The 24441-nt window shown below is 48.1% G+C and overlaps 1 protein-coding gene across 2 annotated transcripts in view; it reads left to right on the forward strand.

The window, feature by feature from the left end:
- DUPD1 (dual specificity phosphatase and pro isomerase domain containing 1) overlaps positions 1 to 23930 on the forward strand; it is a 35480-nt gene extending 11550 nt beyond the window's left edge. For both annotated transcript variants that reach the window (XM_010375526.2, XM_010375527.2), the window contains exons 2-4: positions 3358 to 3591; positions 16835 to 17055; positions 23282 to 23930. In XM_010375526.2, coding sequence (XP_010373828.2) covers positions 3392 to 3591; positions 16835 to 17055; positions 23282 to 23520 — 660 coding nt within the window. In that variant the 5' untranslated portion in view covers positions 3358 to 3391 and the 3' untranslated portion in view covers positions 23521 to 23930. The remainder of the gene's footprint in view (positions 1 to 3357; positions 3592 to 16834; positions 17056 to 23281) is intronic.
- The last annotated feature ends 511 nt before the right edge of the window (positions 23931 to 24441 follow it).

Here is a 24441-nt window from a genome sequence, read left to right on the forward strand (position 1 = left end):
CCATTCATTCACTAAGCCACTTCCTCATCCAACCCATATCTCCTGAGCGCCTCCTACGTGCCAGACACCAAGGCTACACAGAGAAGCAACACTCAGGAGCCCCAAGGTCCTCTCTCCTCCCAGCCTGCAGCTGCATTCTGGCCTAAAGACCAGGTCTCCCATCCCACTGGGACAGCGGGAGGCATTTTGAATAAGCGCTCTCACTACCTTTCCCTTGACTCTGCAGCGCCCTGGCTGTCTAGCCACATCTCAGACAATTATTATCAAACTTTACTAAGTGTCAGAATCACTTGGGAGCTCACTAAGATACAGATGCCTGTGCCCCAATCCCTGGTCCAGGGTGCAGCCCGGGAATCTGTATTTTTGGTCAGTGCCAGGTGACTCTGACAGAGGTGGTCTTCAGACCACACTTTGAGAGACTCCACAGGAGGGTCCCCTCTGCTGCCCATGGCCCTCTCCACACCCCACCAGGAAGCAGGAAGTTGTTGGAGGAAGTCACAAATCCTGGCTTCCCACAATCCCTACAGACACACGGCTAGCTAGTGATCCTTTAAGTCATCTGCTATGGACTTGGGATAATCGAATTCCCCAAATCAGTGGTATCAATCCTTTCCTTTTAAATTTCTATCATGGAGAATTTCAAACACACCTGAAGAGAAACAGCAACTAGCCAGGTGTGATGGCTCATGCCTATAATCCCAGCACTTTGGGAAGCTGAGGTGGGAGGATCACTTGAGCTCAGGAGTTTAAGACCAGTCTGGCCAACATAGCGAGACCTCATCTCTATTTTAAAAAAGAAAAAAAGAGAAACAGCAACTACTTTATAACCATCATCCAGCCCCAATCACCATCACTCATAGCCAGCCCATCTCATTCACACCTACATCAATACCCTGCCCCAACATTGTATTATTTATATTTTCTAACTATATTATTTTTGAAGCAAGTATTTCAGTATGTTTTTCTAAAAGATAAGGCCCTGTGGTATGACATTACTGTCCTCGGAATCTCCAGCAAGTTGGCTGATAGATACAGACCTGAGGACCCTGAGAAGACTGAGGTTTTTTTTTTGGTGAGATGACTCCTGCCATGGTGGTGTGCTCTTCTGTCTGAAGGCATATAATGTCTGATCATCTCTTCTTATTCGTATGTGGTTGGCAGTTTATGCTCAGTCTCTGGATGCAGCAGCTCATCAGGTGGTGTGAAATGGTGCTTCCTTCTTTATTCATTATTTGGAATACTTCTATAAAAGAAAATTTCCCATATTGAGCCAGTAGTATACAGTTTGTATAAGAGAGGAGCAATACATGCAGATTCTTCTCCTTTATCTATCCATCTTCAAAATAAGGAGCTGGTTCCCAAACATCTTCCAACTGTGCATAATTAAGTTTTGGGTTTGTTTGTTTGTTTGTTTGTTGTTTTGATAGGGTCTCACTGTGTTGCCCAGGCTGGAGTACAGTGATATGATCATGGTTCACTATAGCCTCAACTTCCTGGGCTCAAGTGGTCCTCCCACCTCAGCCTCAGCCTCCTGAGTAGCTGGGGCTACAGGCATGCAACACCACACCCAGCTAATTTTTGCATTTTTTGTAGAGATGGGTTTTGCCATGTTGCTCAGGCTGGTCTTGAATTCCTGGGCTCATGCAATCCACCCACCTCAGCTTCCCAGAGTGCTGGGATTATAGGCATAAGCCACTGCTCTTGGTCTGTTTTCAGCATTATTATTATTTTGAGACGGAGTTTCACTCTTGTTGCCCAGGCTGGAGTGCAGTGGTGCAGTCTCAGCTCACTGCAACCTCCGCCTCCTAGGTTCAAGCGATTCTCCTGCCTCAGCCTCCCGAGTAGTTGGGATTGCAGGCACCCACCACCACACCTGGCTAATTTTTTGTACTTTTAGTAGAGAAAGGGTTTCACCATGTTGGGCAGGCTGGTCTCGAACTCCTAACGTCAGGTGATCCACCTGCCTCGGCCTCCCAAAGTGCTGGGATTATAGGCATGACCCACTGCGCCTGGCCTTCAGTATTATTATGACCTAAGTGTTTGATGTGTTTTGATCCACTGGAATTATTATTTTTCATGTTCAAATTGTTCCATTTTTAATAAATGGGAGCTTCTTCAAGTTGTATTCTGAGTCCCTTTGACATGTTCCTAATGGTCTTTGAAGCCATGAGCCCTTTCCTACATTGTCTGCATCCCAGGCCTGCCCCTGCTCACACTGCACCTCATCTCCCTCCCCATCACACTAAGACCCTGTGCTACAGACAGCCTAAATTCATGATCCTCCTTATCTGCAAAATGGGGTTAATGATAGGGTATTAGGATAACCCTACCTCAGTGTTGTTAAGATTAAATGGATTTACAATCATCAAGCACTTGGAACAGTGTCTGGCACACAATAGGTGTTATATAAGTATTTGTCAAATAAATAAACAAATAGCACTCCCTCCCAGTCACTCACCTCCACGGTTCTCCGTCTTCCCACCTTTTCCTCCTTCTCTCCAGTCTCAGAGTAGGAGCACAACTTCCCTTCCCAGGCTGACCATAGGTGCATCATTTACTCGACTCAGGAAACAATCACTGTCCAATTCCACTGCAAATTCCTCTCCTTGGGGACAATGGAAAGCCCCCTCTTGCATTCCACTGGCAGAGCCTAATGAGCTCTCCAAATGCACATTTCAATCTGGAGGCACAGCTTTCTATCTTGGGGCATCTCTTCCAATCCCCTTGGTAAGTTAAGGCAATGATGGCCAGGCTCCCAGCGTGAGAACGTGAGCACTGCCTTCAGCTCTTCTGACAGGTTAACTCTCACGCGGCCACGTTTCCTCCTCTCTCGAGGCTTCTGAAGTCCTGCTGACGTGCATGCGGCCCCGGCAGGTACGGCCTTGGCGATGTACTCTTTCTGCTGGCTGACGGCTCCCTGCAGACGCTGAGAGGGCCAGGGACCTGGAATGTCAGGGATCTTCTGGCCTTCCTATTTTGGGTCCAAAATGGCCCAAACCAGTAGGTTTCAATCAGATAAAGGAAAAAGTAGGCACCAAAGGAGTAAAGTCTAAAGAAAGGTGGGAAGGGACTGGCTGCTTGCAGGATTTCTTAGCCCCAAAACCTGCCTTGGCCCACGTCCAAGGACCCCAGCGCTCCTACTCTAGAAAGATTGGAACATTGGGGAAGTGTCATTTAACTGTCATCATGGCCTTCCTTGTTTACCTGGGTGGCCTAGAAAGAGGAAGCGGGGGCATAGCAGGTTGGGGAAACACTTGCCAAATTTTAAGATTAGCTTATTCCCACCTCTTTTTGTAAAGCCTATTCCCTGCCTCAGTGTCCCTTGCTAACCCCATCCTGCTTCTCTCTCATAACCAGCTGCAGAAAGGAGAGAAAATCCCTTAGCTCTAAAATGACATCCGGAGAAGTGAAGACAAGCCTCAAGAATGTCTATTCATCTGCCAAGAGGCTGTCGCTGAAGGTGGAGGAGGAAGGGGAGGAGGAGGACTACTGCACCCCTGGAGCCTTTGAGTTGGAGCGGCTCTTCTGGAAGGGCAGTCCCCAGTACACCCACGTCAACGAGGTCTGGCCCAAGCTCTACATCGGTGATGAGTAAGTGCCATAGTTAGCTGTGCCACAATTTACCCGCAATTTCTCAGATGTGAACATTAGGGGAAGGAAGGAGAGGGGTGTACAGAAACTCTCTAAGGTTTTCTTCTTTGAATTCGGCTTTATTGAGAAATAATTCATAGACCATAAAGTTCACCCTTTTAAAGTATACAATTCAGAGGTTTTGTTATATTTACAGAGTTGTGCAACCATCACCACTCTCTAATCTGGGAACATTTTTATCACCTCAAAAGGAAACCCTGAACCCACTAAACAGCCACTCCCCATTCCCTACCTGCCCTTCGGGCCCTGGCAACCACCAATCTACTTTCTGTTTTTATAGATTTACTGATTTCCAGACATTCTGTATAAATGGAATATTATAATATGTTCTTGGCTTTCTTTTACTTTGCATAATGTTTTCCAGGTTCATCCAAATTGTACTTGTATCAGTATTTTATTCCTTTTTATTACCAAGCTCCATGTGACTTTTGAACTTTTCTGTAAGTCTAAAATTAGTTCCAATTAAAAAAGATACACAGATATTTTGACCAAAAATACCACTTTAAGAAATGTAATTTACAGAAATAAGAGTAGCAATAATGAGAAAATATGTGCAACAATGCTTATTATAACAGTGTTTGGACTAGCAAAAAAAAAAAAAAAAAAAGAAGGACGGACTGACATCTCTAGCCTTTTAATAACAAAATATTATTTAAATGTAGTAAATATTTCCTATAACGAAAGTAATAGGCTGGGCATGGTGGCTCACCCCTGTAACCCCGTCACTTTGGGAGGCCAAGGTGGGAGGATTGCTTGAGCCCAGGAGTTTGTGACCAGCCTGAGCAATATAGTGAGACACTATCTCTACAAAAAATTTTAAAAAATTATCTGGGCTTGGTGGCACACACCTATAGTCCCAGCTACTTGGGGGGCTGAGGTGGGAGGATCACTTGAGCCTAGGAGGTCATGGCTACAGTGAGCTATAACTGTGCCACTGCATGCTAGTCTGGGTGACAGAGTGAGACTCTGTCTCAAAAAAAAAAAAAAAAAGTAACATATGCTCATTGTGTAAATAGAGAAGTCTCGGTTTCCCTATTGGTAAGAGGCTAATAAGATAACCTTCCTCATGGGGCTGTATGGATTAAGTGGGATAATGTGTGTAAAATAGTACACTGCCTAGTACATAGGAAGTGCTCAGTAAAGGTTAACTATGATAATAAAAAAATGATAAATGTAAGAAAGATTGCTTTCAATATCCCAAAGCAATCACCAAAGGCCATTACTCCAGAGATACTCCTATTAATATTGTAGTATATTTCCTCCTAGACTTTCCGAATATTACTTTTGGTTTTGGAATTTCTTTTTACATAATTGTAACTATATTGATTATTCATTTTCTCTTATTTCTCACATAGCATCATTCATAAACATTTTCTTTTATTTCTTCTTATGTATTTAATTATAATAGACATGACAATATATCAGATGAACAGAAGAGCATTCGTGTAACTATTTCCCTATTGTTGGGCATATCAGTTATTTTCATGTTTTCACTTTTATAAGCAATGCTGCAGTGGATATCTTTACACATAATGTTTTTTCTATATTTAGAATTATTTCCTTAGATCTGACCCTAGAAATGGTACAACCGAGGAAAGAGAGATTAAGATTTTAAGACTTAAACTGTCTCTGTATCTTTATCCATGCTGTTCCCTTTGTCTAAAATGTCTTTCCCTGCACCTCATGTCCGAGTCCAGATCCTATACATTCTTCAAAGTCCACTCAAGTCATTTCTGCCATGAAGCTAGCTTCCCTTAATCTCCATAGTGAGAAGTAAGCTTTTTCTCTGTATATTGTATACTGTATTTACCTTTCCTATGGCTTATAATAATAATAGCTAAGTTGTATTGAATTCTTAGGTGTTAGGTGTCATGCCTTGTGCTAGGTGTCATTTAGACTCCACAATAACCCTATAAAGGAGGAACCATTATTATTGCCATTTTACAAATGGATAAGTCACAGCTCAGAGAGTTCATTCATTCATTCAGTCAGCCAGTAACCATTTACTGGACACCTTGCTTAGAGCTGCGGGGGAAACAAGGAAGAAACTGAGGCTCAGAGAAATCAAGTGACCAGCCCAAGTTCTCACCACCAGAAAGGGGTAAAATTTATACTCAAATCCAGATCAAAAAAAAAAAAAAAATGTGGTCAGGCTGGGCGCAGTGGCTCACGCTGGTAATCCCAGTACCTTGGGAGGCCGAGGCGGGCAGATCACAAGGTCAAGAGATTGAGACTATTCTGGCCAACATGGTGAAACCATCTCTACTAAAAATACAGAAATTAGCTGGGTGTGGTGGCGCTTGCCTGTCATCCCAGCTACTCGGGAGGCTGAGGCAGGAGAATCGCTTGAACCTGGGAGGCGGAGGTTGCAGTGAGCAGAGATTGCGCCATTGCACTCCAGCCTGGTGACAGAGCGAGACACCGTCTCAAAAACAAACAAACAAACAAACAAACAAACAAAACATGGTCAGGTACAGAAGCTGTTTCAGAGTTGAGGAGGGAAGAAGATAGAGATGAGCAGAAATGTAACAGGGAACAGAAACACCAGTGAGTACTGGAGGGGAAGGAGCACAGGGTTTGAGTCTTGGCTCTGCCACACAACACACCAGTTGTGTGACTTTGGACAAATTGTTTTACCTGTCTTCACCTTATATGGCAACAATAATAGGACTTATCTCACGGGGTGAAGATTAAATGAAATCAAACAAATGCTAGAGTAGTATCTGGCACATAGTAAATGCTCAGTAAGTGCTTGGTGCTATTATGGATCTGAGAAAGATCACAGAAGACATGAATCCAGGCTCGACTTTTGAAGATGGGTAGAATTTCAAAGAAATTCCAGGCAGAGGACGCAGGATGGGAATAGCTACAGAGGTGAGAAAAGCAGGGGGATTCATCTGGAATATGGAGGATGAATGTGGTACATTTTCAGAAGGTCTGAGATTAAGCCAGATTCTACTGCTGTGTGGTCAGTTTTGATTAGCTGTGCTAGTCTAATAGCTCACCCCAACATCTTGGCGGCCTGCCACAGCAAGGTTCTTTTTCACTCACACTGCAGTCCATGGTGGGCCAGCTCTGCTGCATTCCCGACCACTTTACTCTAGGACCCAGAGTGACAGAGCAGCCCCGATTTGGGATCTTGCCGGCCTTGCAGCAGAGAGAAAAGAGAGACCTGACAAACTATAAGCTGATTTAGAAGTGACACTTGTCATTTTTGCCCACATTTCACTGGCAAAAGCAAGTCCACACCAAAGCCTTATGTCAGTGGGGCAGGAAAGTTTAACTAGCACAGCCGGAGGGGCTGCAAACATTCTAACAGTAATGCCATCTGGCACAGTCTCCTGGTCAGGTGCATTGGCTTTGGGCAGATTATTTTACCTTTTCCTCAACTTAAAGAATAGTTGGCCAGGTGCGGTGGCTCACGCCTATAATCTCAACACTTTGGGAGGCTGAGGCAGGTGGATTGCTTGAAGTCACAAGTTCGAGACCAGCCTGGCCAACATGGCAAAACCTCGTCTCTAATAAAAACACAAAAATTAGCCGGGCATGGCCGGGTGCGGAGGCTCATGCCTGTAATCCCAGCACTTTGGGAGGCTGAGGCGGGTGGATTACGAGGTCAGGAGATCGAGACCATCCTGGCTAACACGGTGAAAACCCGTCTCCACTAAAAATACAAAAAATTAGCCAGGCATGGTGGCGGGAGCCTGTAATCCCAGCTACTCAGGAGGCCAAGGTGGAGAATGGTGTGAACCCGGGAGGTGGAGGTTGCAGTGAGCTGAGATCGCGCCATTGCACTCCAGCGTGGCGACAGAGTGAAACTCCGTCTCAAAAAAAAAAAAAAAAAAAAAGTAACAGACAAATGCAAATATTATTGTTACTTAACAACATATTGTTACTTAACAACAACCACAAAAAGAAATCTGGAAAGGTAGGTCAGGGCCAGCTCGAGGAAGGGTAAATGACGGCCAAGGGACTTCATTCAGAAAACCATTGAGTATCTGAGCAGAACCGACGTGTTCTAGTTAATCACGTGCCAGACAATAAAATATGCTTGCCTCCTTGATGTTTGACCTTGAACTTGCTTCTTTCAACCAAGAAAATGGAAAATGTCGCTGCCCTTGTAATTCAATTCTGCCTAATCGAGCCCCAATACAAGCACACACAGGTGTGTGAGGCTTGCACCCCCGGCTGGGGGCTGGAGCCTCAAGTCAGCATGGCGTGGTGCTTGTCCCTAATTTCTGTGACACTCACTTAACAAGGTTAAGGACACTCACAGATGCTTATTGCAAGAGCAATTAACTCCACCGCCAATGCAGCCATGCAAAGGCCGTAACCTGGGCTGTGAGCAGGCAAGGCTGCCTGTGTTTCTTGGTCTTTTTGCAGGGGTTGCCCAAAGCAGCCAAAAGCTCCAAGCTGGTTCCTCGTGCATAAAGCCTCAGTTTTAATTTGATATTTACATTTTGGTTAGGTTTTTCCTTTCCCTAAAAGCACCTAAGATTTTTGAGCCCAGTACCAAGGTACCAAGGCTCTGGAAGTGAAGGAGGTCAGGACCCAGGAGTAAGGTTGGATGTCCTGCAATGGCCAAAGCTACTATCTATCCTTGGAGCCCAGGCCAGTGACTGTTGGGCCCGCAGAGGGGCATATGTACCTCTAAGATGAAGCTCACTCTTTTCCCTGCTCCTTTTTGTGGAGAGAGGTCGAGTGGCTAAGCATCTGCTCTGGAGCCACAGTGTCTGGACCCAATACTGGTTTCTGTGTGGCCTTGGCCAAGTCACTCAAGCTTTGTGACTTTCAACTTCTTCACCTATAAAATGTGGATTCTATGTGTTAATGCAAACAAAACACGTCTCACAGTGCCCAGTACATTCATGCACTGAATGACAAATCAGGCAGGTTCTGGAAATTCGACTCACAGTGTATGAGGAAGATAAAGAAGAGTCACTGTGCCTTTCCACCCAGGGTCCCCATGCTAGGGGAAGAAGCCTTGGGACAGAAAACAACCCTGGGTCAGATTTCTCCCATGAGATTCTATCACGACCCAGGGCAGAGTGCTGGAAGGAGGGCCTGCCCTCCGAGACCTTCCAGGGAGGTGACCTAAGGCCTAAGAAGGCAGCCACATCAAAGCTCCTTGGGCCTGTGGGTTTCAAAACTGCTAAAGCATTTTCTCAATCCCAGGTTAGCCCAAGGGGATTCACCAAGTGGGCTGCCTGGTAACTCCAAGTCCTCATTGCTCAGCAGCCCAGGGGAGGGGAAAGGTGGCCCTGCCACTGCTGCCTGATAAGAAAAGGCCACAAACAGGACAGCGATGTGAAGGGTGCTCATTCTGCTGGCTCAGCAGAGGGGTCGAAGGGGTGGGGCCTGGCTGGCCACCTTGCAGATACTCCTGGGGTTTGGGGGAAGTCTTCTTCACACAAGGTGTAGCCACCCACTCCCTACTCATTCCTCTAACTCGACAGGGGTCTGAATCTGCCACAAGTGGAACCACAGGCTCAGCGTGGAGTGGAGGGCTCAAACATGACTGGGCACAGTATCCCAGTCCCCACTGTGTGTGGGTGGCCACCAACTATGGGTGGCCTTTTGCAAAGCATTTTATTGTTCTGGGACTCAGTTTCTTTATTTGTAAAATAAAGGATGATTTCAAAGGTTCCCTTCTAGCTCTAAAATAAAATTATTTAAGAAATGGCCTATTAAATGAATTAGGCTTTATTAGTTTCAAGCACACACTTGTTTTATTACTTTTAAGTCATTCAAATTAGATTCAAATTAGGTTAACCAAGTGTTGCCCTCCAGAGAGCCAGGGACTGGCGTCAATGATGAGATAAGAATAATTCATCACCTCTTATCAATCAGCAGTCCCTAAATGGGTGCTTCAAAAATGCTTGAGTATGCTCGAAAGCACTAAGTTTCTGTAATTTAAATATTCTCACTTTAATCTCGTTCACATCTTTCATTTGCTTAGCAAAATCTTTTTTCAGTCCTTTTTTTTCCCTGTAGTCAGCAGGAGGGGAAATATCCTGGCTACCGTCAAAGTGATTGCAAATTCCTAGGCAGGGCAGCCTCCAGTGATAAGGCTTGGCTGAAACAGGATAGTTGAGAAATCTCTCTTGCCTCTCCACCATGCGGGTGTCAGAGCCAGTGCCAGGGTGCAGTTAAACTTCCGCTGTTCATGGAATGGTGGGGGCCCTCAGGAGCTCCTTGCTTAAACTACAGTTGCCTCCAAGGTCCGGCATTTGGGGTCAGATTCCTGCCAAGGCCTGCGGGCTGTCCCACCCACCCAGCCCAAGCTGGCTTTCCAGGGAACCCTCTGTCTTGTCCTTTCTGCTTTTCTGCTTCTGACCGGACTCACAACCTCAGAAGCCAGAGGCATCTCCAGGGCTGGCCTGGCCTCGAGAGCCTGGGAAGTGAAGTGAAGGCAAGTCAGTCAGCTGAGATAGCTCCTTCTCCCTGAAAAGGAGGAAACAATTCTGCCTTAAGGTACCGAGCAGTATGAAATTAACCTGCTTCTTCAAGGTGTGGGTGGCGTGGCCAGTTTAGGATGCAGCAAAACACAGTCAAGGTTGCCAATTTAACATGCTGGGCATTACCTGAAATAACTAGGACTTCCAACTACTGAAGGCCACTGAGGCATAGCTGGGCAGCGGTCATGGGCAAGATGTTCGGGGAGAGAAGCCTGAGGCCTTGGCCTGGCCTGGCTTTCTCATTGCCAGAAAACGGCTTAGCAGTCAAGGCCTCAAGCAACATAAACCATCTCCTTGCATGGTTAGGCAAATGCCAAGTCCAATTACTCATACCACATCATTTCTCAAAACCAGGCCTCCTGGGTATTCTCTTCTCTTCGCCTCCATCCTTGGAGGCATAGAGTTTGAGAGAGTGGGGCAGACAGGAGATTTCCAGCAGGAGTTAAAAACCCCGAGGCCACCTTATGCCTCTACAATGGTCTCTCCTGAGAACTAAGGAAATAACAATACACATCATGCTATACATTTACATAGTAAATGAATATATGACTGGCTCATTACTGAAAATGTACAAAATGTAGAAAGACAAAAACAAGAAAATTTAAATTACATATAATCCCATTACCACATTTTGTCATGGGATAAGCACATTCTGACATACATCTTTCCACTGCCTTTTCCCCCTGGAATCATCTTTTAACCTCTCAAGGAAGCTTCAATACTGCATCATTCAACTTCACAAGACTCTCACAAGGAAAGTACTGCCAGTGTAATCGGTGCTGTTTAGCAAACAAAGAAAACGCAGGTTCCCAGTGGTTCTGCCGCCTCAGTTCATGCGTCAGTTTCAGCTGTCAGCCCCGTGTTTTCTCAGGTGCCTCAACACGGAGGAGCTTCACCATCAGCAAGTAACAAGAACACCCAAGACACCGGAAGGCCAGTTCATTTCACTTTCCCATCAGGTGAACGAACAAAGATCAGATGCCAGAAATGTGCCCACTGTTTTAAAGTCCACTTGCAAGGAACGGGCACACTCAAGACTGCACGGTTAAGACTCCACTGGGTTTGGGAGACGGAGGCAGGTGGATCATCTGAAGTCAGGAATTTGAGACCAGCCTGGCCAATATGGTGAAACCCCGTCTCTACTAAAAATACAAAAAATTAGCCAGGTGTGGTGGCGGGCACCTGTAATCCCAGCTACTCGGGAGACTGAGCTAAGATAATCGCTTGAACCTAGGAGGCAGAGGCTGCAGTGAGCAGAGATCACACCATTGCACTCCAGCCTGCGCAACAAGAGCAAAACTCCGTCTCAAAAAAAAAAGACTCCATTGGGGAAGGTCACCATCAAGGCCACACCCATGAAATGATGTGTGACCATGACAGTGTCACACCCTACTGAAAAAATAAGGTGTGAGATGGCAAGGTACAGCCTGCCAGCAAACAGAAATCCATAATCAGGTGTGGGAAATGTGTGGATGCTCCGCAGACATCAGAGTGTGGGGAACCATTCCGATCATGAGGGGACTTCCTTCAATGCCCAATGTAGAGTCTGTGCAACATGGGAGCAGCCTGCTGCTGCCTGAAGGAAGCTGCAGGGGGTTTGTACAGATGTATATATTCAGGGCTTGTGCCTCCTCCCCTCTGTGCAAGAGCACACGCCTGGGAAAATGGGCTTGCCAGCAGAGGCTGAGGTATTTAGGCTGACAACAGGAGAGTGACAAGGGATCTGAACAAGTGAAACGTCAGGAGCACTGCCCAAGAAGACCGCTTCATGGAGTGGCAGCTTATCTGTCATTCCTCAGGGGTGGGGCTTTGAAGCAAGCTTCCTGGGAACAGCTCCAGAGGGGCTGGCAGGTATCTGGGCCAGGCCAGAGAAGCAGGCAGGGAGGGAAGGGCTTAGGTGAGGAAATTGGGCCATGCAAGAAGGAATTTGTTTCTTCAGCCCTCCTCCAATCTGGAGTCCAAATCCAGAGCTAGGCTGGAAGTTCACAGGAAGGGAGAAGACTTCAAGAGAAGTCAGTCAAAACGGGGATATGACTGACGGTGTTCTTCAAAAGCAAACTGCATAAGCCAGGCATGGTGGCTCATGCCTGTAATCCCAGCACTTGGGAGGCCGAGGCAGGTGGATCACCTGGGGTCTGGAGTTCAAGACCAGCCTGACCAACATGGTGTTATCCTGTCTCTACTAAAAATACAAAAATTACCCATGCATGGTGGCACGTGCCTGTAATCTCAGCTACTCGGGACGCTGAGGCAGGAGAATTGCTTGAACCTGGGAGGCGGAGATTGCAGTGAGCAGTGAGCCGAGATGGCGCCACTGTACTCCAGCCTGGGTGACAGAGCAAGACTCTGTCTCAAGAAAAAAAAAAAAAAGTAAACTACACGATTCCAATGAACTGGAAAGAGTCAAAAAAATGTTAAAAAAAAAAAAAGTAAAGTAAACTTCATGAGTCCAACAAATGTGTAAACAATGTCCATCATTGTTAAAATGAGTCAGTGAAAACAAGACACCATTTTTCTTTCGTCTATGAAATTGACGAAGTATATGGACTGCAAATTTTAGCAAGTTTTCTGTAGGGTAATTTAGTAACAAGTATCAAATGTATTTTAAAATGGCCATATCTGTTGACCCAGCAATTTCACTTTTAAAAATGTCTCCTATGAACATGATCAGAGGAATGCCCAAAGAAACACAGCAAAATGTTTGGTAAGAAAAAATTGGGACTTACCTATATAATGAAAGAGCATGCAGTTATTGAAGTCTTGTATGTTGCCATAGGAAGATGTTTACAATATATCACCATGTCAAAGATTTTGAAACTTTATATATAGTATTGTACAAAAAAAACCACTCTCTATAAAATATGCAAATCTATGCATAGAGAAACAATGGGAGGTTCTTACATCAAAAGCTAACAATAGCCTTTATCCCCAGGGGAGTAGAAATACAGGTGATATTTTTGGAGGGGGCAGTATGTGTTCTGCATTCTACATTGAGCATTTGTTATTTTTGTCATGAGATGACATATTATTTAAAAATTGAACAGATTGATCACATCTAGGATTGTGCCTAACCAGAAATGAAAGCTCCTGTGTCATCTAGATTCTGGAATTACATTCCTAAATCTGTTTTTCTTTCTGAAGTCTTTTCTCCCTCAGCAGAGGCATTTATGTGGACCCAGGAGTGGGGCACATGGCCTTTTCTCCACGCCCATCACCTCAAAATGCCCGTGTTTCTTAGTCTCTTTTCAACATATGTGAGCAGATAATGTATCTGGCCCTGAAATTTAAAAACAAAACCAAAGCAATCTAGTGTCAGACACCACCCTCTAAGCCTGCCCCACTCCCAATAATTGCTGAGCTGGGTGTCTGTCCCAGCTGGGGATTGGACGATAGGTGTCTGTGATGATGGCTCTGCCTCCCCCACAGCATCTGTGTAAGAGGCACTCCGTTTATTTGCAGATTCCCATTCTGCTGTGGATGCTCTTTCAAGCCCTCAACTGAACTCTAGTGAACGAAGCTGGGGGGAGTCCCCAGAGTGATGTGTGAGGATACTGACTCCCCTTCCCGTCCAAGGAGCCAAGACCCTGAAAACTTGTCGTGGGCCTCAAATACCCACCAGGTCTTGGAGTCCTCATGAGCCTCTTTCTCTCCCTCAGGCACAGCCAAAATCAGCCTCACGTGGTGGATATGGAGGTGTCAGGCAATGGGTCTTGTTGCATATCTACCCCACTCCCCAAAAGTGGCAAAGTGCAAACTGTTATTCATTCAAACTGCCACTTGATTATGTTGAAGGCCAGTTACCGAACCCAGAGAGAACAGTGGGTAGGAGCTTCACGGTGGGTAGGAGCTTCCTGTCAAGGAGAGTTAATTTTAATTTTTCCACTGAGCTCAACCTCAAAGTGAGGTTGATTGCTACTCAGCAAGATGGACCACATTAGCGGTGGCTTTAATTGGGCACAGAGCTACATCCCCAAAGCATAATGCTTGTTGTATACATACTTTGGGGCAAGACGAAAAATGAAAAGCAGACCTTTCTGAGGAAAAATGGAAAGCACAATGTGTCCCACAGTCAGAATGGCCACACCAAGAGCCAAGTGGAGGGGGGCTCAGTGGGACCCCCCACTCTCCATGCCACAGTTCTGATGAGCTGTCTGCAAATGTTTCCAAATGCTCAGTTCCCTTCCCAAACACTGGACACCATCGTGGTTCTCATGCCAGATAAAAAGCTCCAGGAAACCAGCGAAAGACGAGCGCGCCCTTGGCCGAGGGGCCATGGCATGTATTTCTGGTGTGAGCTTCCTCCTGGCCCAGGGTGTTGGTCCCTGCTAGCATCTAACATGGTCACTTCTGTCCACATGCTTTTACCAGTGGCCGTGACATGAGCCCTCAGCTGGAGTGCAATGCCACTTTTACCCTCTTACTGGTGCGGCTGCAGACCCTTGTCACGTCTTCCCTGAGCTGAAGTACTGGTCTTCATGCAATTGAGGGAGATGTTAAACCCAGGTTGTATCACTTCTCTTTAAACACTCTCTAAAGCTCTCCTTGACTCCCAAACACAGATCCTAACATCCAGCATCCCCACACATCAGCCAGATTGATTTCTTTCTTTCTTTTTTTTTTTAAGACAGAGTCTCTCTCTGCTGCCCAGACTGAGTGCAGCGGTGCAATCACAGCTCACTGCAGCCTCCATCTCCCTGAGCTCAGGTGATCCTCCCACTTCAACCTCCCCAGTAGCTGGGACTACAGGCACATGCCAGCATGCCCAGCTATTTTTTTCTTTATATTTTGTAGAGATGGGGTTTCATGTGTTGCCCAAGCTGGTCTTGAACTCCTGGTCTCAGGCCACCCTCCCACTTTGGCCTCCCCAAAGTGCTGGGATTACAGGTGTGAGCCACCTTGTCTGGCCAGATTGATCTTTAAAAAAGTAAAAAATGCTTACTTCTTTCTTAAAATCCTCTAGCAGACTTCTGCCACACTTGCAATAATACTCAAACTCCTTCCTATGGCGGGCAGGACCCACCACGATCCAGTCCCTCTACCTTTCCAAACTTCTGTACCACTATTCCCCTTGCCACTTCAGCCACACTGGCTTCCTTTCTGTTCTCAGCACTTGTTCCCTCTGCCTGGATGAAACACTTTCTCTCCAACTCATCCTCAACCTTCTCACCCTCAGTCTTGGCTTAAACACCACTTCCCCACAGTGGCCTTTCCCGACCACCTTGCCTGAAGCAGGACCATGGTCATTCTGTATCATGTCATGAAGTTTTAGGTCCTTCGGACAGCTCTCACTGCTCTCTAAAATTATCTTTACTTGTTGTTTATTCCTACCCCCATTCGTATCTGACCTTCCTGAGGGACCTTCACTAACCTGTTCACTTCTTTTGTTTTTTGAGACACAGTTTCACTCTGTCGCCCAGGCTGGAGTGCAGTGGCTCACCACAACCTCCACCTCCTGGGTTCAAGCAATTCTTGTGCCTCAGCCTCCCAAGTAGCTAGGACTGCAGGCATGCGCCACCACGCACGGCTATTTTTTTTTTTTTTTTCGTATTATTAGTAGAGACAGGGTTTTGCCATGCTGGCCAGGCTGGTCTCCAACTCCTGATCTCACGTGATTTGCCTGCCTCGGCCTCCCAAAGTGCTGGGATTACAGGCGTGAGCCATTGTGCTCAGCCTCTGTTCACTTCTTTACCATCAGTACCCAGCACAGTGCAAATAGATTGCAAATCATTATTTGGGGATGGATAATTGATTACAGGAAATAGACAATGCTTCCTGAAAGGCCTTCGTTGTCTCCAGCCTCCATACCTTAGATGGTGCTGTTTCCTTGGCTTGGCCGGTGCTTGCCTCCTTCTTCCCCTCCATCACCAAATGTTGACACTTGTAGTGACACAGGTCCCTCCCTGCCCCACCCCATAGGCAGGAAGAACCCGTGTTTCCTCTGTCAGCCCATCTCCACCCCGGCCCCACCATGCTGCCTTCTGATCGAGTCATACTCCAGAGCCATCTACTTCAAGGGGACTAAATTTACTGTTACTGGAAATTCTTGCCTAGAAAGATAAAGCTGTAGCCCATTAAATAACTTCACTGCTGGCTTCAAGAACTTCCCTGCAATCAATTCAAACAATAGATGGCTGGAAAAGCCCTCCTTCTCAGAACAACGCTCTGCCCAGCTGGGCAACAGCTCCCCAAAGCAACACCTTCCCATTCACATCGTGCCAACGTGAATTTGTGAACTTTGCTCAATCCCAATCCAATCCTCTCATGGAAGGCCTTGCTTTAAACCATTCAGTTGAGCCTCCATCTCCAAACCCTAAAAACATCCGGCAGGTTCAGAGGAGAGGGTGGGTGAAGGCAGCCCTGATGAACAGGTTATTTTGGAGGGCTTTCAGGCAGTTTGGCAGGTCCAGATCTGCGACCACTGTAGAGTCCAGCACCAGGCTCCACGGTATATAGTGAATTATGAAAGAACGAATGGACGAACGAATAGCTCAGCTCGCCTACCCCAGCCTCCACCCTGTCCTTTCTTGAGACAGCCGAGCCAGAATAACAAAACAGTGCAGGTGGCGTAGGGGACCGGGTAAGAGCAGAGCTTTGGGACTTCATTTGCAATAACTAGTCCTTATTCTGGGAACTGGAATCCACGGCAGAAAGCGTGGGCGGCCTCTGAGTTTCCCGGCCCGGGGCAGGGCGCCGCGCGCCCACAGATTTCTCTCCCCTGCGCCCAGGGCGACGGCGCTGGACCGCTACCGGCTGCAGAAGGCGGGGTTCACGCACGTGCTGAACGCGGCCCATGGCCGCTGGAACGTGGACACCGGACCCGACTACTACCATGACATGGACATCCAGTACCACGGCGTGGAGGCCGACGACCTGCCCACCTTCGACCTTAGTGTCTTCTTCTACCCGGCGGCCGCCTTCATCGACAGAGCGCTGCGCGACGACCACAGTAAGAGACCCGCGGCCCCGCCCCGCCCCGCCCCGCCCGGATCTGACCCACTTATAGTCTAGGCCCCGCCCCTCCCCGCCCCGCCCCGCCAAGGCTCCGCCCCTAGCCTAGGTTCCGTCCTTATCCCAAGGTCTCCCTGCCGGAGGCCCAGGACGGAAGCGGGATGTACGCGTGCGAAATCGTTGTCTGTCGCAAAGCTAGGCCACTGGGGCTGCTTGTGGTCTACGGTAAAGGTCCGAGCCCCTGGAAGCTGTGAAGGTTTAAGGACCTGCACCACCGAGCGTGCTGCTGGCGGGGTTCGGACCTTGATTGCAGCTCTGGGGAATGGAAATAGGGCGTAAGAAAAAAAGGCCTTTTGGTCGGAGTCTTTGCTAAAGGACATTTGCCATCCTTCAAAAGGCGGAGGCCGTCTGGGAGCCCTCAAAGCTGGGACTACGGCCGGAGACAGTAATTGTGCCTGGGCCTGAACCCAACTAGTAGCCAAGGGCTTTGATGCCGTAAAACCCTCAGGGAGCTGACTTGAGTGGGAATCCATGGAGAGACCTTAAATTCTCCTGCCCACCATCCAAGTTCACAGACCGCCTTCTAGCCGCCATGTCCCCATTTACACTTAGCCTAGTGAGGCCTCCAGTAGAAAGCTGACAAGCTGAGCTTTACTGGCACGCTGCATTTGAGGTATAATTTGGGTTTTGCACTTCCAGCTTCCAAGTTTTCCCAGCGTTAATTATCCATCTTTTAAATCACAGTGCTAGTCTTTGTGCTCAGAATGCACTGCTGGTTACCCTAATCCAGCAAAGGCTACAAGGCTATCTTGGAGAGAAGGGCACAGCTTAGGGACGCATCGGGGGTAAGACAATATACAGTTATTGCTGCAGGGTGTACTTCAGTGGCATTCCACAGAGGCCAGAGGGACTTCAGCTCCCTAATCTGTGCTCTGACTTCAGCCCAATGTGTCACACACCCCTTTGTGGAGCCATCACATAATTCAGGGTATCCGGTTTACTGAAAGCCTTTCTTGCCACAAGAGGTCAAGTCTCAGTGACTGACCAAACTGTCTGCTGCAGGAACTTGCAACCTGGGGCTGGGCCTAGGCCAGGTCTGCTGGACAGTATCAGACTTTCATGGACATCCCAAGGTGGCCCTGGCCCCACAGCCAACCATAGCCACCAACAGTTTGTCATTATTTTGGCTCAGAAAGCAATGTCACAATGACAAAAACCCTTGGAGCTAACATGCTTGTATTAGAAGATGCCTCATTTCCAGGCCTTCCTTTTATGAGTCTATTTATGAACCATCTTTTGTGCTGTGTACATTCTGGGTTTCCAAGCAGGATCAAAAAAGCAACTGAACTGAGTCATCACCACAAGGTAAAATTTGTCTCATAGTATTTGAAGTTAACTGAAAACATATTTGACATGAAAGAAACAAAGGCTGCAACAACCTAATCCTTCCGTTTCTGTTTAATGCACTCACTTGCCATTACTATGTTTTAGACCTTACCCTTCACGGAAAGGGCCTGGCAGGCCTCGGAGAAGACAGGGCCGGGTTTACATTTCTGACACACAATTTACTAACGATGAGATTTCTCTGAGTCTTGGTTTCTCCATCCGGTGATAAAAATATTTACCTTCAGAGGTTATAATGAGGATCAGCAGTAATGCACATGAAGTGCTTAGCAGAGAACCTGGCGGACAGCAGGCTCTCGGATGTATTTGATAAAGCATGGTCATATACCGTGAAGCATATAACCACGCCAGCATGTGCACATCATCATTGTAAAGTTTCCAATCCTCAAAGAAAATAAAAAAAGACATTCCAACTTTGAACTGTAAGATATACTTACATGAAAACTTGTTTTAGGTTCCTGGCACTCAATTTTAGGGTCTGCCCCCACTGCCAAATCCAGAAGGAATCAGGGTCTCAAGTTGAAGCTTAGGCCTAGGCAGATGACAGAAAATTGTGAGGAGGTGTCAGGCTGCTGTGGGTCATGACTGTTAGGCCAGGTGGCACCTAGCAAATGAAGGGCCAAGGGAGGAGAGTAGATACTAGGATCAGAGACTTTGAGGGGGTAGAATGAATGGATAGGGGTGCCGGGACTCGATTGAGATGGGGAGCAGGACATGACCCCACTAGAGATGGCAGGGTAGGCTCTGCTCTCAGCGCCTTTGCACTGACATATCTAAAGAATTCAAGTCAGGGCTCAAGTGCTTACCCTGCAGAACCACGCAGAGTGTAAACAAATGAAGCTGGCTGCATGTACAGCAGGGGGGTGGGGGTAGGGGGCACTTGTGGCTAAGCAGAGAGCCCTGTACCCCCTTCACAGGGGCACCTGCCACTCAGCCTCAGCTAATGCTTGTCTTATGAGAGTCCGTGCAAATGTGGGAGATCTGACTTTTCAGAAGTCTCCAATCTGGATTTTACTATAAAATCGCTTGATTTTTAGATCTTGGCAACAGATTGAAATTTCTTAAAATGATGCAAAGGACAAACTAAAGGAACCCAGTGGCCATCAGGTTGTAACCTGTGCCCTGAGTGGTCACAGCAACCAAACAAAATGGCCGCTAGCTTAGGAGCAGCAATACCATAGACTTCATACCCACTGGACGGCAGGTGCTCAGCTTACCTGCCACATGCAATGGATGGCCCAGTTGTGTCTAGGCAAGGGACACTGCTTAGCATTTTAGTGCCAGACCCAAGGGAAAACCAAGGGACACTGGTTGGCATTTTAGTGCCGGACCCAAGGGAAAACCAAGGGACACTGCTTGGCATTTTAGTGCCGGACCCAAGGGAAAACCAAGGGACACTGCTTGGCATTTTAGTGCCGGACCCAAGGGAAAACCAAGGGACACTGGTTGGCATTTTAGTGCCGGACCCACTTGTATGTTTCTTACACTCTATGTAGGAGGTGTGGATAGATAGTCTGGCCAAAAAGCAAGGCATCACTCTTTGCTTCCTCTTGTCTATGTTCTTCGTTCTCATTGACTGGTTTCAGCCAAGTGTACACCATTTCCCCCACCTGGCTTCTCACAGCCAGTCTCTTTCACTCTTTTTAAAAACCATTCCTTGTGGAGCTGTACTGTGGCTGTAATCAGCCCCTGGGGCCCTCTCCCACCCCATCCCTACCCTGACTTGACCCTTTAGAAAGAACTCCCCAGGCAACCTCAGTCACTCTTAAAATACCTCAGAGATAATCTAGTTCCCGGTCCTGCCCCAACAGCTGGGCAAACAGAGGCCCAGAGAAGCCAAGTGAGGTGCCCAGGGTCACAGAGCTAATCAGAGGCAGCGCCATCAGGACACCAGCCTACCAGCGGGGATTCCTTCTGTCACCGAGGCCTCACAGAAGAGTCCTCTGCCCTTATTTTGAGCACCTGGTGACTTTGCTGTATAAGAGGTCACCAAATATCAAGGGGGGCAAGGCATGCCAGCTGGTTATAGGATCTGAAAAAACTGAACTTGTCACTCTTTATCAGAAAAAGAAGTCCTCACAAAATACTGTCACAGGAACCCCACTTGGGTTGCCTTAACTGCCCCTGATGCGGCATCCTCTGAGGTGAATTAGTGTGATTTTAATTTAATGAAGTCTTCTAAGAAACTCCAGGGCAAATGCCACGAGGTGCTTTAGTATCATGCTCTCCTTTTGTCTGCTCTTTCTTGTTCTTAAACAGTCCATAGTCTGCTTCTGAAGGCATCTTAAAATCTATTATGAGGCCGAGCGCGGTGGCTCAAGCCTGTAATCCCAGCACTTTGGGAGGCCGAGACGGGCAGATCACGAGGTCAGGAGATCGAGACCATCCTGGCTAACACGGTGAAACCCTGTCTCTACTAAAAAATACAAAAAGCTAGCTGGGCGTGGTGGTGGGCGCCTGTAGTCCCAGCTACTCGGGAGGCTGAGGCAGGAGAATGGCATAAACCTGGGAGGCGGAGCTTGCAGTGAGCTGAAATCCGGCCACTGCACTCCAGCCTGGTGGACAGAGTGAGACTCCGTCTCAAAAAAAAAAATCTATTATGGATAAGGGAGGTATGAATAAATAAATGAAGCCTGCTTTCAAGCAGGGGGTTGATTCTCTGGTGCTTCTAATAAGCTTTAACCAGACCAGATTTTCACTGTTTTGTTTTTGTCTTTGTTTTTTTGAGATGGAGTCTCACTCTGTCACCCAGGCTGGAGTGCAGTGGCACGATCTCCACTCACTGCAACCTCCACCTCCTGGGTTCATATGATTCTCCTGTCTCAGCCTCCCGAGTAGCTGGGAGGTGCTCACCACCACAGCTGGTGAATTTTTGTATTTTTTAGTAGAGATGGGGTTTCACCATGTTGGCCAGTCTTGTCTCCAATTCCTGACCTCAAGTGATCCACCTGCCTTGGCATCCCGAAGTGCTGGGATTGGAGGCGTGAGCCACCATGCCCGGCCGATTTTCACTGTTTAAGGGTCTCCTGCCCTATCTCCCTCCAGCCCCAGCAGTTCATAATACACCTTGCACCTTTTTTCTCAGAACTTCCACACACCTAGAACCTCTTGGGAAGAAGTAAGGGCTCTACCGGAATTTCTTTGCAAGTTGCTAAGAAAGGCAGGTTCCCAGATAGTGCATGGGAGGTGGGCAGAGAGCATCTCCTGAAAGCAAGGAAGGAGTCTGCTTAGCAAGTAGCACACCTGGCTGGGGGACGGGCCATGGTGCAGGGTAACAGCCTTAGCCCATGTCTGATTTTCGTGATAGAGGCCTATCTTCCAGTCACTTCTAAAAGCATGCAGTTGAGGAGCAGTAGAGATTCTGGATTTGGGTTTTCTTTTCTTGAGGTGGGGTCTTGCTCTGTCGCCCAGGCTGGAGTGTAATGGCGCAGTCTTGGCTCACTGCAACCTCTAACTCCTGGGTTCAAGCAATTCTCCTGCCTCAGCCTCCCTAGTAGCTGGGACTACAGGTGCACCACCACGACTGGCTAATTTTTGTGTAGAGACGGGGTTTTGCCATGTTGGCCAGGCTTTAACCACATGGGCTCCAGGTGCTCTGATGGGCTGTGAGAACATAACGACCTGCAAGCATAGGTATGCACTAGCTGCTGCTATTCCTAAAGATGAGCTCTGGTCAGGCACGCCTCAAGGGCTCTGACTGTAGTCATGAAGAAAAGTATCTGCAAGCATGAGAGGGGTGCTGATCTCTCCCACTATGTGCTCTGGCCAGGGGAACCCTTGGAGCTCTGACAGAATTTGGGAAATAAAAGCCAACGCAGGTATAGTGCTGGCCCCTGTGACTGTGAGAGATGTGCTCTGGCATGACGGGTCTCAGCTAATCTGACCACAGGAAGGAACAAAAGTGTTGCCTGGACCTTGATTCTTCTTAATGGGGCTGACTCCTCCAATGGCAACAGATGTGCGTTCACGGAGCTTGAACTCCCAACCTCAGGTGATCCGCCCACCTCGGCCTCCCAAAGTGCTGGGATTACAGGTGTGAGCCACTGCGCGCGGCCTCATGCCCTAGTCTTGAAAACAAAATTCAGCTCTTGGAGCTCCTACTGGAGCTGAGTTTCCTCTGTCCCTCCTCTTCCCCTTTCTCTCCCGCTCTCTCCACTTCCCCCTTTCCTCCCATCCCCTCCACATCCCCCTTTCCTCCCCCCTCCCTCTCCCTTCCAACTGTTTCTCCCCTTCCCCCTGCCACTTAACAGACGTGAGGCCCCCAAAAGGCTTAATGAACTACAGCTTTCATCTGTTTCAAGTATTGAGTCATGACAGAAAGAATTACCCTGTTTTCTGGGAGAGGAAGAAACACTTTGGTTATCAGCAGGGCTGGCCAGGGGCCCGGCAGCCTCCGGAAAGATCTGTGGGATTTGAATGCCAGGGGTAGACATTCATCCAGCTGGACACGTTCACACCCCAGGAGCACGGTCATGCCCGGGAGAACCTGGGACCAGCCTCCCTGAGACCCGAAACAGCAATCAAGAAGTGGGTGCTTGCTTTCTGGCCACGGTGCTCAGGGGAAAGGCAGCCCGGCCACACTGTAGGAGCTCAGCAGCCATTCATTAGCACAAATTGTGCTAAAATCGAGTTATTTACAGGGTTATTTGCCTTCTCAACAACCCTATGAAGAAGACACTGTTCTAGAGGCAGCTGTGGGGCACAGTGCTGAGTCACTTGCTGTGGGCGAGAGGGTGACAGTCAGGATGGGAGTGGGCCCTGCCTGTGCCCCCAACGCCTGCCCCTCAGTGTGGGTTTTCTCCTCCCCGCTTCTTCTGCAGGTAAGATCCTGGTTCACTGTGTCATGGGCCGCAGCCGGTCAGCCACCCTGGTCCTGGCCTACCTGATGATCCACAAGGACATGACCCTGGTGGACGCCATCCAGCAAGTAGCCAAGAACCGCTGTGTCCTCCCCAACCGGGGCTTTCTGAAGCAGCTCCGGGAGCTGGACAAGCAGCTGGTGCAGCAGAGGCGACAGGCCCAGCGCCAGGACAGTGAGGGGGATGTCAGGGAACTGTAGGGCCCGACTCACCTGGCCAGCAGAGGCACTGGGGGACAGAGGGGAGAGGCACAACATAGCCCTGGCCTAGGACTCCAGATAAGGGACAGTTAAACCAAAGCTAGACTTTTTCCAAACCATCTCGTTCAACTTCCCCATGTGTGCTGGGGACAGGGAGGACCCAGAGTTGCCCCCGGGCAGAGCCAAGCACTCAGTCTCTCAGCAAAATGGGAGGGACAGGCTCCCGGCTCTGGGTCATAGAGGAGCATGCGACGCTGCACAAAGTCTCCCTGCTTTGCTTGTTTGTTTTGGTGAGAAGGAAGAGGGAAAGGATTTTAAAATGTGTAGGCATTATGTTGTGATTAAATGTTTGGCTTTGTCTGAAAGGAAATTCACGTTCTTATAAAAAGTATTTTAAAATAGAAATTGCTTTTCCAACTATAGAACTGTACTGGGTGAGCAGTGTCACAGGAGCGCCCGCGTAGCCGTGGAGGCTCCTTCCCGGCATCCTGTGTTTCTGTGGCATCCCCTGCACCCCGTTTGTCTTTTCAGTGGACCCCCCAGGCTTGCGCCACCATCTCTAGATGTGCTCCTCCAGCTGGGTGGGGAGCGGTCCTGAACCCCCGTACAGAGGCCCCTGCTTCAGGCTTCCCCCACTTTTCTGAGGGACCCAGGGCTCCTCGGACTCTTAGCCAGGGCTGCCACTACTGAGAAAGATTTAATGAATTGTGAATTTGGACAAGTAGGAGTTTCTAATTTTGGGGGAAAAAAGGGAGGAGATCCTCTCTAGCGGGGACCTCAGGGAGGCTCTTTTCACGTGGGTTCTAGTCAAAGCAACACGAGCTGGTTTTCAGGCATAGCAGAAAGTATTTGCAAATTGTTGTGTGCTGTGGAATGGGAGGATGGGGTAGCCAGGTAAGCTCAGGTGTGGAGTTTGCCTCC

Source organism: Rhinopithecus roxellana, chromosome 11 (genome assembly GCF_007565055.1).
Source record: "Rhinopithecus roxellana isolate Shanxi Qingling chromosome 11, ASM756505v1, whole genome shotgun sequence".
Taxonomy (NCBI): domain Eukaryota; kingdom Metazoa; phylum Chordata; class Mammalia; order Primates; family Cercopithecidae; genus Rhinopithecus; species Rhinopithecus roxellana.